At 44.6% G+C, this 12268-nt stretch overlaps 1 protein-coding gene across 5 annotated transcripts in view; it reads left to right on the top strand.

The window, feature by feature from the left end:
- SLC22A16 (solute carrier family 22 member 16) overlaps positions 1–11775 on the top strand; it is a 31911-nt gene extending 20136 nt beyond the window's left edge. The window contains exons 4-8 of one of the 5 annotated variants that reach the window (XM_060190627.1): positions 110–461; positions 5326–5453; positions 8184–8293; positions 9487–9586; positions 11542–11775. In XM_060190627.1, the coding sequence (XP_060046610.1) occupies positions 110–461; positions 5326–5453; positions 8184–8293; positions 9487–9586; positions 11542–11754 (903 nt within the window). In that variant the 3' untranslated portion in view covers positions 11755–11775. Of the gene's footprint in view, positions 1–109; positions 642–5325; positions 5454–8183; positions 8294–9486; positions 9587–11541 lie in introns of all 5 variants that reach the window. The other 4 variants (XM_060190626.1, XM_060190629.1, XM_060190630.1 and 1 more) reach the window with 4 other exon arrangements.
- Positions 11776–12268: the final 493 nt, after the last annotated feature.

The following is a 12268-nucleotide window of genomic DNA, read 5'->3' as shown; positions in this document are numbered from 1 at the left end:
GCCCCACCCCCATTTATTTACTCTAACCTTTGTCTAGAGCTGTAGAGAGAGCAGACTCTCGTCCAGTAATAACTGCGACCTTAAACCGGGTGCGTTCTCCGCTTTCCAGGCTGTTGGCGGCTACCATGTGGTGGTGTTTGTCTACGTGATGGAGATCTTCGGCAGGAAGTGTCGCACATGGGCGGCCATCTTCATCAACTCCTTCTTTTCTCTGGGGACCATGATAGTGGCTCTGGTGGGCTACTTGGTCAGGACCTGGTGGCTGTACCAGTTAATCCTCTCTACTTTGACTGTCCCCTTTGTCATATTCTGCTGGATGCTTCCAGAGACCCCTCTATGGCTTCTCGCCCGAGGAAAATATGAGGAAGCCCAGCGAGTGGTGGACATGATAGCCTCGTGGAACAGGAAGAGCCCCTGTAGACTGAGAGAATTTCTGATCCTGAATGTCAGTGGCCCTGGAGGTAATAGTTCCAATGGAGTCAAGACGCATAGGCAGCTGACACTGTTTATTAACAGGAGCACTGGAAAAAGGACACTTTTTGTTTGGCTGATCTGGATGACGACAGGGTTCGGATTCTATTTAGCCTCTCAGAGTTTTATCAATTTGGAAGGCAATGGATATTTAAACCTCTTCCTCTCGGGTAAGCAGTCACGTTCTACTCCAGTGTAAATTTCCACCATGGCTTTTTTCTTTTCTTTTCTTTTTCCATACCAGTAGTCATACTGCCAACCACCACACAGTTGTGGTCTTTTGTTTTTTCTTAATTAGCTACTTCTTTTTTTAAAAAAAATTATGATATGATACTTCATTTTTTTCCTGGGAGATGAGATTACATATACTTCTTTTGCTAGCTTATAAATTCCTAGATGAAAAGAATTTAATTTTGTATTAGTGATTTAATAATGATTAGCAAGATTGTAAGATAACAGGGGTTTAATTTTATACAGTGCCCACCACCAGAGTTCCATGTCCCCTCCCCTCCACTGGAAGCTTCCCTATTCTTTTTTGTTTTTAATTTATAAAAAATATTGATTTATTTATTCCCTTTTGTTGCCCTTGTTTTATTGTCGTAGTTATTGATGTCATCGTTGTTGGATAGGACAGAAAGAAATGGAGAGAGGAGGGGAAGACAGAGGGGGAGAGAAAGATAGACACCTGCAGACCTGCTTCACTACCTGTGAAGCGACTCCCCTGCAGGTGGGAAGCTGGTGGCTCGAACCTGGATCCTTCTGCCAGTCCTTGTGCTTTGCACCACCTGCGCTTAACTGGCTGAGCTACAGCCCAACCCCCAAAGCTTCCCTCTTCTTTATCCCTCTGGGAGTATGGACCAACACTCTTTATGATGTGCAGAAGGTAGAAGGTCTGGCTTCTGTAATTGCTTTTCTGATATTTTTTTTTCCCCTTAAAATGTGGTCAGAAGAACTGAATTCTCTTTCTGCCTCTTTGGTGGTTTCTTTCTGAGGTGATTCCTGTCGCTTTTGCCTTGCATTCTTTCAGATCTCTTTATGTGTCTTATAATCACTGTGCAGGTGCATGTTTTACATTTCAACATAAATGAGATCATCCACTGTATATTTCTTTTTTTTTTTATATTAGTGGGATTAATGGCTTACAGTAAATGCAGTCAGTTGTTGATACATGGGTAAAATTTCCCAGTTTCCTGTGAAACACTCTCACCCTTAGCTCAGATCCTCCTTCACCATCATGCACTAGGACCTGAAAGCCCCCAGATCCTCCTTCACCATCATGCACTAGGACCTGAAAGCCCCTACCCCCCAACCCGGAGCTCTTTGATTTGGTGCAGCTCCAGTGCAAGTTCTGCTTCGTGTTTTCCCTTCTGTTCTTATTTTTCAACTTCTGTGAGTGGATCATCCCACATTCATCCTCTTTCTGGCTGGTCTCACTTAACATGATTGATTCCTTCAAGTTCCATCCAAGATGAGGTGAAGAAGGTGAAGTCAACTATTTTTAACAACTCATCTGTTTGTCTAGGTTGCTTCCAGGTTTTGGCTATTACGAATCATGCTGCTAAGAACATATGTACACACATCTTTTTGGATGGGTGTACTTGGTTCCTTAGGATATATCCCCAGGAGAGGAATTGCAAGGCCATAGGGAAAGTCCACTTCTAGCTTTCTGAGAGTTCTCCAGACCCTTCTCCACAGGGGTTGGACCAATTTGCATTCCCACCAGCAGGGAAGGAGGGTTCCTTTGTCCCCAACAACCTCTCCAGCATTTGTTGTATGACAGTCTCACAGGAGTGAAGTGGTATCTCATTATTGTCTTTATTTACATTTCACTGACAGTGACTTGCAGCATTTTTTTTTTTATGTGTCTGTTGGCCTTTTATATTTCTTAGTGAATTTTCTGTTCATATCTTCTCCCTACTTTTAGATGGGATCTTTGTTGTTATTGCTGCTGAGTTTGTTGAGCTCTCTCTATATTTGGTTATCCTTTTGCCTGGTGTATGGCATGTGAAGATCTTCTTCCATTCTATAAGGGGTCTCTTTGTTTGGGTGGTGGTTTCTTTTGCTGTATAGAAGCTTTTCAATTTGATGTAGGTCCCATTGGTTTATTCTTGACTTCCTTGATTCTCTGCCTATGTCTTCTAAGTTATTTTTATCTTAAAATTTAACACATCAACTGGCAAGATGGCCCACCTACATAGCGCGCCTGCATTGTCATGCACACGACCCAGGTTCCAGCCTGCCAACCGCCCCCACCCGTTGCACTGCAGGAAGCTCTGCTGTGGTGTCCCTCTCAGTGTCTGTCACTCTCGTTGTGTCTGAAAATATTGACATGAAATGCCGAAGCTCTGGCGACAGCAAGTCAGTGTGTCTTACGGATCTTCTGACACCCCTCTTCATCCGAAAAGTTTTAATTCAGGAATTTTAGTCTGTCAAATAACTCAGATACATGCAGCTTTATGTTGTCATGCCTTTTCCATCTTAGTCATAGATGAAGTCGACACGGAGGTATGACTCCTAGGACAAAGCAAACAAGAGGTCAGTGGATGAACCTGCATTGGCCGTACTGCCTTTAATCTTGGTCAGCTGCCCTGTCCTGGCTCTTGACCTCTGAAAATCCTCCTGTGATTTTGTGTGTGTGTGTTCATGATTATCATCCTTTCTCACTAAAGTGCTTTGACGACACAGCTACTTTTATTCATCATAGCTCAGCAGGAATTATGAGAGAGATCTTCTTTTTAATATTTTAGTGAATTTTTTATTTTTAAATTTATTTTCCCTCTTGTTGCCCTTGTTTTTTATTGCTGCTGTAGTTGTTGTTGTTACTGATGTTGTCGTTGTTAGATACGATAGAGAGAAATGGAGAGAGGAGGGGAAAACAGAGAGGGGGAGAGAAAGGTAGACACCTGCAGACCTGCTTCACGGCCTGTGAAACGACACCCCTGCAGGTGGGGAACTGGGGGCATGAACCGGGATCCTTATGCCGCTCCTTGCACTTTGCGCCACCTGCGCTTAACCCGCTGCGGTTAAGAGAGATCCCTCTATTCTCTTTTTTTTTAATTTTTTTTATCATCTTTATTCCTTGGATAGAGACAGTCAGAAATTAAGAGAGAAGTGGGTGGGAGAGAGAGAGAGGCACCTGTGGCCCTGCTTCACCACTTGCAAAGCTTTCCCCTTGCAGGTGGACTGGGGGCTCGAACCTGTGTCCTTTAACATTGTAACTTGTGCACTCAACCAGGTGCACCACCACCTGGCCCCCCCTTTATTCTCTTTTAGGAAGAATTAGTTTGTACAAAGAGTCCTGCTTCCAACCCATTCTATGGATCTCTTTGAGAAATGATACAGTATTACTAGGACAGCTGGAGAGAGAGAAAGAGAGACAGACAGAGACCGTAGCACCAAAGCTTGCTTCCTCCAGTGCCCTAGTGCTCCTGTCTGCTGGACCAAGGTCTTGAACCTGGGTCACATGGCTGACTAAGAAGTCACTCTTGCAGGTGTGCTATCTCAGTGGTCCCGGAATATCTATCGACTAAGGAGAGAGAGGAAGAGAAGAGGAGAGAGGGAGGGAGGGAGGGAGGGAGAGAGTGAGACAGAGAGAAGGAGAGGGAGAGAGAGAGGAGTTCTGACAAGTGTGAGAAGCCCAAGATGAAAGGTCTACAGGTGGCTCACCCAGTGGAGTGCACAGACCACCACGCATGGGGAACAGGGTTTGTGCTCCAAACCATCACACGGGAGTGTCTGCAGGCCAGAGGCTGAAAGGGCAGAGGAGGGTCTCTCCTCTCTGTGTGCCACTCTGTCTTTTATTTTTTAATTTTTTAATCTTTATTTATTTGATAGAGATAGCCAGATATTGAGAGGAAGGGGGAGACAGAGAGGAGGAGACAGAGAGGAGGAGACAGAGAGACACCAGTAGCACTGCTTCACCACTTGTGAAGCTTTCCCCCTGCAGGTGGGGACTGGGGGCTTGAACCTGGGTCCTTGTGCCCTGTAACCTGTGCGCTCAACCAGGTGTGCCACCACCTGGCCCCTCTCTGTCTTTAACTGTCTGTCTAGGAGAAAGGAAGGAAGGAAGGAAGGAAGGAAGGAAGGAAGGAAGGAAGGAAGGAAGTTAGGAAGGAAGGAAGGAGGGGAGGGGAGGGGAGGGGAGGGGAGGGGAGGGGAGGGAGGGAAAGAAAGGAGGGAGGGTGGAGGAAGAGAGGAAGGAAGAAAGATAAGAAGAAGAAGAAAGGAGGAGGAAGAAAGAAAAAATAAAAAGGAAGAAAGAAAGGAAGGAAGTGGAGGGGGGAGAAAAAAGAAAGAAAGAGAGAGAGAAAGAAAGAAAAAGGAACTGGAGGGAGGAGGGGGAAAGAAAGAAAAGAAAAGGAAAGGAGAAAGATAGGCTTCTGAGAGTGTGGGAGTCATATAGGCAGTGCCCCCAGCTGTGACCCTGAAAAAGAAGAAGAAAAAAATGAGAGAGAGAAGAGAAAAAACCCAAAGATCAGAAATGCTGATTAGTTTACTTGTTTACTTGTTCCGTCAGCAGGCCCCGCTCCGGGGAGCATCCTTGGGGAGCATCCTTGGGGTGGGGGGCCCTTGCAGCCCGGTGAGGGGGGTATGTTGTCAGGACAGGTGGAAAGTGCTCACTGGCTTGTGTGGGTTTGACGCCCTTCCCAGGAAATGTCCTCCTTTCTCCTGTGAGTTGAGGTGGCTGGCAGGACTTGCTGCTGCTTATTCAGACAGACCTTGGGCAGTTCCCAGAGGCCTCAAAATGGGGAGAGCGCTGATCACTTTTGGGCGAGGGTTTGGAGGGGGGTGGTGGCTGTCACATGCCATGACTTACAGAAGCTTCTTCTTCTTCTTCTTTTTTTTCAACAACAGGTGTCACGGATATTCCTTCCTACATATTCTTATATGCGGGAGTCTATTTGTTTGGGAGGAGAAAAGCTATGATCTTCTTCCTCATGCTCAATGCACTGATATGTGGTGTTACTATCATGATCCCCCAAGTAAATCACCGCATGTTTTTATTATTTTCATGGGGAGGTGGTTACTTATACTCTAACAGTTTAATGGGAAAAGTTGAAGATATATATAATTTTTTTTCTTTAAAAAATCATCTTTTTGGGCTGGAGAGATAGTATAATGGTTATTCAAAGACTCTCGTGCCTGAGGTTCCAAAGTCCCAGGTTCAATCCCCAGAACCACCATAAACCAGAGCTGAGCAGTGCTCTGGTCAGTCTCTCTGTATCTTTCTCTGTTTCTCTCATGAAAATAAAATAATAAAATATTCAGAAAGGGAAGAAAAGCATCTATTTTTCTGCTACATAAGTAGTATATTTTGGGGGCCGGGTGGTGGCACACCTGGTTGAGCACACATGTTACAGTGCACAAGGACCCAGGTTCGAGGGAAAGCTTCACAGTGGCGAAGCAGGGATGCAGATGTCTGTCTCTCTCTTGTCTCTCTGCCACTCCCTCCCCACTCAATTTCTGGCAGTCTCCATCCAATAAATACGTATATAAAGATAATAAAAAATAAATTTGTTTTTAAAAAGTAGTGTATTTTCTTTTTTTCTTTTTTTTTTTTTTTAATTTTTTATTTAAGAAAGGATTAGTGAACAAAAGCATAAGGTAGGAGGGGTACAACTCCACACAATTCCCAACACCCAATCCCCATAACCCACCCCCTCCCCTGATAGCTTTCCCATTCTCTATCCCTCTGGGAGCATGGACCCAGGGTCGTTGAGGGATGCAGAAGGTAGAAGGTCTGGCTTCTGTAATTGCTTCCCCGCTGAACACGGGCGTTGACTGGTCGGTCCATACCCCCAGTCTGCCTCTCTCTTTCCCTAGTAGGGTGTGACTCTGGGGAAGCTGAGCTCCAGGACACATTGGTGGGGTAAAAGTAGTGTATTTTCATTGTAGATAATTTAAGGAAAAACTAAAAGCCAATCTGATGTTCTCACTTCCCATGGACTGTGACTGTTGTCTCTTAACAAAACATTGATCTTGATTGACGGATGAGCACAAATCAGCCAGTGACTATCATCTAAAACTTTCACTTATTTCTTTATTCAACAACGTCCTGTCCAGTATCTCTTCTGTGCCAGCTGCTGCTCTGGGTGCTGAAAACACTAGAATTCAGGTTTCTTTTACTGATTATAAAGGAAAACGGGGCTGTATGGAGGTGGTAGTAGGACTGTGTCCCACATAAGCACATTTAATTCATTTTTTTTTTATTGAAGTGACCTCGTACTGCATGACATTTCATAAGTTCCAGGCATGCATAGCTGTAAGTCAGCATCAATATAAACTATTTTCAGTTCACATAAAACCCACTAAAAGATCAATTTTAGCCTTCACCTCTTTATCAGAATTACCTGTCTCCTTCCCGATTTCCTTCTTTCTTAATTTGCTTCCCCCTCTTTTGTTGCCCTTATTGTTTTACTGTTTTTATAGTTACTGTTGTTATTGATATCGTCGTTGTTGGATAGGACAGAGAGAAATGGAGAGAGGAGGGGAAGACAGAGAGGAGGAGAGAAAGACAGACACCTGCAGACCTGCTTCACCGCCTGTGAAGCGACTCCCCTGCAGGTGGGGAGCCGGGGGCTCGAACCGGGATCCTTATGCCGGTCTTTGTGCTTTGTGCCTCATGCGCTTAACCTGCAGCACTAGTGTTCGACCGCCACCCCCACCTCCCGCTTTCCTTCTGATTACCAATTTAGTCTTATAAGAATGTAGAAGCTTATTATTTTGTTTCCCTACCACTAGGGTTATCTGTGGGGCTCAATGCCTGCATAACAAATCCACTACTCCTGGTAGCCATTTTTTTTTAATAGGACAGATATAAATTGAGAGGGAGGGGAAGAGAGAGAAGGAGAGAGAAAGAGAGACACTTACAGACTCGCTTCACCACTTGTGAAGTGAACATCCCACCCCCAACCCCACTGTAGGTGGAGAGCCAGGGACTTGAACTGGAATCCTTACACCACTCCTTGCTTCATACTATGTCCTCTGAACCCAATGCGCAATGGCTTGGTCCCCTAATAGCCATATTTTCCAAAGTGAGAAAGAAAATACAGGTTCTAGTAGGTTGGATAGGACAGAGAGAAATGGAGAGAGAAGGGGAAGACAGAGAGGAAGAGAGAAAGACACCTGCAGACCTGCTTCACCGCTCGTGAAGCGACTCCCCTGCAGGTGGGGAGCTGGGGGCTCGAACTGGGATATGCCGGTCCTTGCCCTTTGCCAGGGCTCGAACTGGGATATTTAACGCGGTCCTTGTGCTTTGTGCCACCTGGGCTTAACCTGCTGCGCCACCACTCGACTCCTCAGAATTTCTTTTTACTGTTAATTTCACTCACTGTTGGGTCAGTTCCAGAGGAAGAGGGTCCATTATTGGAGGAGCCAACACTTTCTGAGTTTGCCTCGTTCTAAACCAGTCCTCTCTCCCTGACGTTTTTCTTATTTGTTTATTTGAAACTCCCAGGAATTATGTGTGTGCATGTGTGGGGAGAGGGGTGGCGGGGAGAACCAACAATAAATTTTTCCTGTCAACTTTAAGATGCAAAGAACTTGCAGACCATGGGTGGAATTTACAAAGTAAAGTAAAACAAAACGAAGTTTTCCATTGTTCTGAAAAATACCAGGAAAATCAAAAATTTAAGTCATAATTTAAAATATTTTGTTTCCCTCTTTTAAGAATATTGCTTACAATGACCTGTTTTGCTAATTCTTTCTTCCAGAAGTACCATATTTGCCTGATGGTGGCCAAAATAGTCGGGAAATTTGCCATAGTGGCAGTGTTTGGCATTGTTTTCCTCTATACAGCAGAGCTGTACCCCACCATTGTAAGGTAAGAGTTCACCTTTTTATTTATTAGAAAGAAAGAGATCAGAACCACTACTTTGGCATTTATGATGCTCTGTTTTTGTATTTATTGTTTTGTCTGGCACTGGGGACAGAAGCAAGTGCTTCACACATGCAAGTCACTCAACCATGAAGCCGCCTCCATACCCAAAGAGTTACCTTTCTTCTTCTCTCTCTTCCTTCCCTTTCCTTTTCATTCTCCTCCACTCCTTCCTCTCCCCTCCAGGCCTGAACCCTGGTCATTGTGTGCACTTAACCAGGTGTGCCACCACCCACCCCTTAAGTTTTTAAAAGAAAATAACAGTAAGATACAACTTGAGTGGTCCGGGAGGTGGCGCAGTGGATAAAGCATTGGACTCTCAAGCATGAGGTCCTGAGTTTAATCCCTGGCAGCACATGTACCAGAGTGATGTCTGTTTTTTTTCTCTCTCTCCCCCTTTCCCATTAATAAATAAAATATTTTTTAAAAAGATACAAGTTGACTCAGAGAGCAAGAAAGAGACTGTCTTGTATCTATAGACCTTTTGTTCTCCTAATTGTCGACGCTCAACTGCACACAGACCCTGCTGTACAAGACTGCGATGGCCTCATTACTAGACTCAATGAGTATCCTCCAGGGGCTCATGTGCATAGTATAAGAAATGTCCCGGGGCCAGGCACCTGGTTAAACACTCACATTATAGTGCCTAAGGACCCAGGTTCAAGCCCCTGTTCCCCACCCCTGCCGGGGGAAAGCTTCACAAGTGGTGAAGCAGGGCTGTAGGGACCTCTCTGTCTCTCTCTCTCTCTCTCTGTCTCTCTCTCTCTCTCTCCCTTCTCAATTTCTTTCTGTCTCTACTGTCCAATAATAAATAAATAATAGTTGTTAGAAAACAGTGACAATTCTTAAAAAAAATAAAAAAGGAAGAAAGACATGAAAAGAAATGTACTTAACCTATTGGGGAGCTCTTGAATGGTCTACATCATTGTCTGCAGCAGTGTCTCACAGAGTGTGGATATAAAGACCATCAATTCTCAAAAAGTAAAGAAATAAAGAAATAAAAGCATAGTCAAGCGATTCCCAGTTCCATTAACACCGAGCTCAGGTTGTGTCGTTTCTTCTCTGCTGAGAGGGTGGAGGGGGTCTGCAGGCGGGCTGCTGGAGTAATCCTCTGTTTCTGCCCCTGAATCTCCGTTCAGGTGTCACGCCATGGGAAGTGGCACCCTGGTGAGCTTCATAGGAAGCATGATCCTCCCCTTTGTGATGGACCTGTCCCCCGTGTGGATCTTCATGCCACAGGTGCTCCCTGGCCGGGCCAGTCTCTCCGAGCTCGCTGAGACGCAGACTAGCTAATAGTGTCTGCCCAACTCATGATTCAGTTAAGGGGGTCGGTAGACAACCACTAACAGCTCACGGGCCGGTATGTAGGGTGGTGCTGTTAACATAGTGTTTCAGGTCCTCGGTCTTCCACCACTGGGGAGCTATTTATCACAACTGTCCCTTCTGCAATTTTCATTCTCAGCAGCTGTAAAACCACCAAGTATGTAGATTTATCAGAAAAACCACACCTTGGGAGCTGGGCAGTGGTGCACCCAGTTAAGTGCACACAGTACTAAGCACAAAGACCTGTGCAGGGGATCCAGGTTCAAGCCCCGGCTCCCCACCTGCAGAGGAGGACACTTCACAAGCAGTGAAGCAGGTCTTCTGAGTGTCTTTCTCTCTCCTTCTCTTTCTCCCCCTCCTCTCTCAATTTCTGTCTGTCCTATGCAATAAAAAAAAGAAAAGAAAGAAAGAAAGAAAGAAAAGAAAAGAAAAGAAAAGAAAAGAAAAGAAAAGAAAAGAAAAGACAATACCATGCCTTGATTTGTTTTTATGGGTTCTTCTCAGGAATGCTTTCCTCCTCCCTCTCCCTCCCCTCTTTCTCTCTCTCATGCTGTCTTCCATTCTCTCACTGACAGAGGAGTTAATTTATATAAAAAGGAACTGCATTGTTACAGTTCAAATTTTAAAAAAAAAGATTCAATTCTAAAATTCACCTAACATTTTCTTCATAATGGCCAACAGAAAATACATAGGCAAACTTATTTGCAGTATGAGTTGCATTTTTAAAAGCAGACACTTTGGGATTTGTCTAAACAGTCTCTTTTCAGATGTTAAAATCTGGAATGTAGAGAAACAAAAATTTTATAGGCAATTAGACAGGGCCCCTCTCTCCTCCAAAGTAGCAATTTGTTTCCACTGCTTTTATTTATTTATTTAGGTTTTATTCATTTATTTATTCACTTTTGTTGCCCTTGTTGTTTTATTGTTGTCATTATTATTGATGTCGTCATTGTTGGATAGGACAGAGAGAAATGGAGAGAGGAGGGGAAGACAGAGAGAGGGAAAGAAAGATAGACACCTGCAGACCTGCTTCACCGCCTGTGAAGCGACTCCCCTGCAGGTAGGGAGCCGGGGGCAGGAACTGGGATCCTTCTGCTGGTCTTTGAACCACTGCTTTGATTTTTAGCCCCCGCCCAAATTCTGTAGGTTTGGGTTCATCAAAACTTTCACGCCTGCACACATCATTCATTCTGCCATTTATTGCACACTGAGAATGGACTGACTATAGAGGCAGGAACAGGTTGACTGAGAGACAGTCCTGGAACTTCAAGTCCCAACCCAAGTCTCACTGGCTGGGCTCTTCCACAGACTCTGAGGTCTGGGAAGTTAGCTGGAGCCTTGTGCTTGGCACAGCTCCTGGGGCAGTGCCTGCAAGTCATAGTGTGGGCAGTCACTGGGATTGATTGAGATGCCCCCTAGTGGCTCAGACAGGAACTAATGAGTAATCAGATTAAGCCCACTCAATGAGTTGCAGAAACTCCAGTTGGGTATAAGTAATTGAAGGTCATCAAGAAACAAAAAATGACCAGGTGGTTGGTGGTGCACCTGGTTGAACGCACATGTTACAATGTGCAAGGAAATGGGTTCGAGTCCCCCATCCCCACCTGCAGGGAGAAAGCTTTGCGAGTGGTGATGCAATGCTGCAGGTCTCTTTCCCTATCTGCCCCTTCACTCTCGATTTCTGGCTGTCTCTATCCAATAAACAGACAAACAAACTTTTAAAAAAAGAAACAAAATGACAAGAATTATACCAAATTTAATGGTATTCCCCCTCTGAAGAGAAGACAAGTTATTATTCACTGCAGGGTACATTTATTTCTACATGTATCACTTACTGTTTTTTTGTTTTTTTTTTTTTTAATTCCTTCTAGTTGCTTGTTGGGATTTTGACCATTGTGAGCTCAGTAGTAGCACTGATGCTTCCAGAAACCCTTGGAAAGCCCCTGGCGGCTACATGGGGAGAGAATGATGTGCTGAGTGTGGAACAAGACAGACAATCAGAAAAATTTCTTCCCACGACCAACAATATTGAGTTGGGGAAAGTAGATGTGCTTCACTCACAGGGTCCCACTTTCAGTGAATAAAGGTGCTACATGTGTTGCCAAGCGTCTCAAGGACTGTTTACTCTGGTGCCTTTGTGTGATTGTCATCTCTTTTCCTCTCACTCTCTCAAAGAAATAGCCCCAGAAGCTGCCCAGGGTGGTGGTAGCTGTTGAATATGCACATGGCCCTGGGTTCACTACTCAGTGCTGCAAGAAAAGAAAAAATGTTTTGCACAAGTAAAAGACGGGGATAGAAAGAAAGAAAGGAAGGAAGAAGAAAGGAAGGAAGGAAGGCAGGCAGACAGGAAGGAGGGAGAAATCAGGCTGGCAAGATAGTTCACCTGGGTAGCATCTGTTTTTGTGACAAAAGTCCCTTGAAAGTCATTATTATGGTTGTTGTTGCTGCTGCTACTACTTTTCTTACTGGAGCTCTGCTCAGCTCTGTGTTGTGGTGATGGGGATTGAACCTGACACCCCAGAGCCTCAGGCATGAAAGTCTTTTGTGTAACCATTCTATATCTCCCTTGACCTTGAGTATTTTGTGTAACCATTCTGT

This window comes from Erinaceus europaeus, chromosome 4 (genome assembly GCF_950295315.1).
Source record: "Erinaceus europaeus chromosome 4, mEriEur2.1, whole genome shotgun sequence".
NCBI classification, from domain to species: domain Eukaryota; kingdom Metazoa; phylum Chordata; class Mammalia; order Eulipotyphla; family Erinaceidae; genus Erinaceus; species Erinaceus europaeus.
The sequence above is the reverse complement of the archived record's forward strand: the minus strand, read 5'-3'. Positions and strand labels throughout refer to the sequence as shown.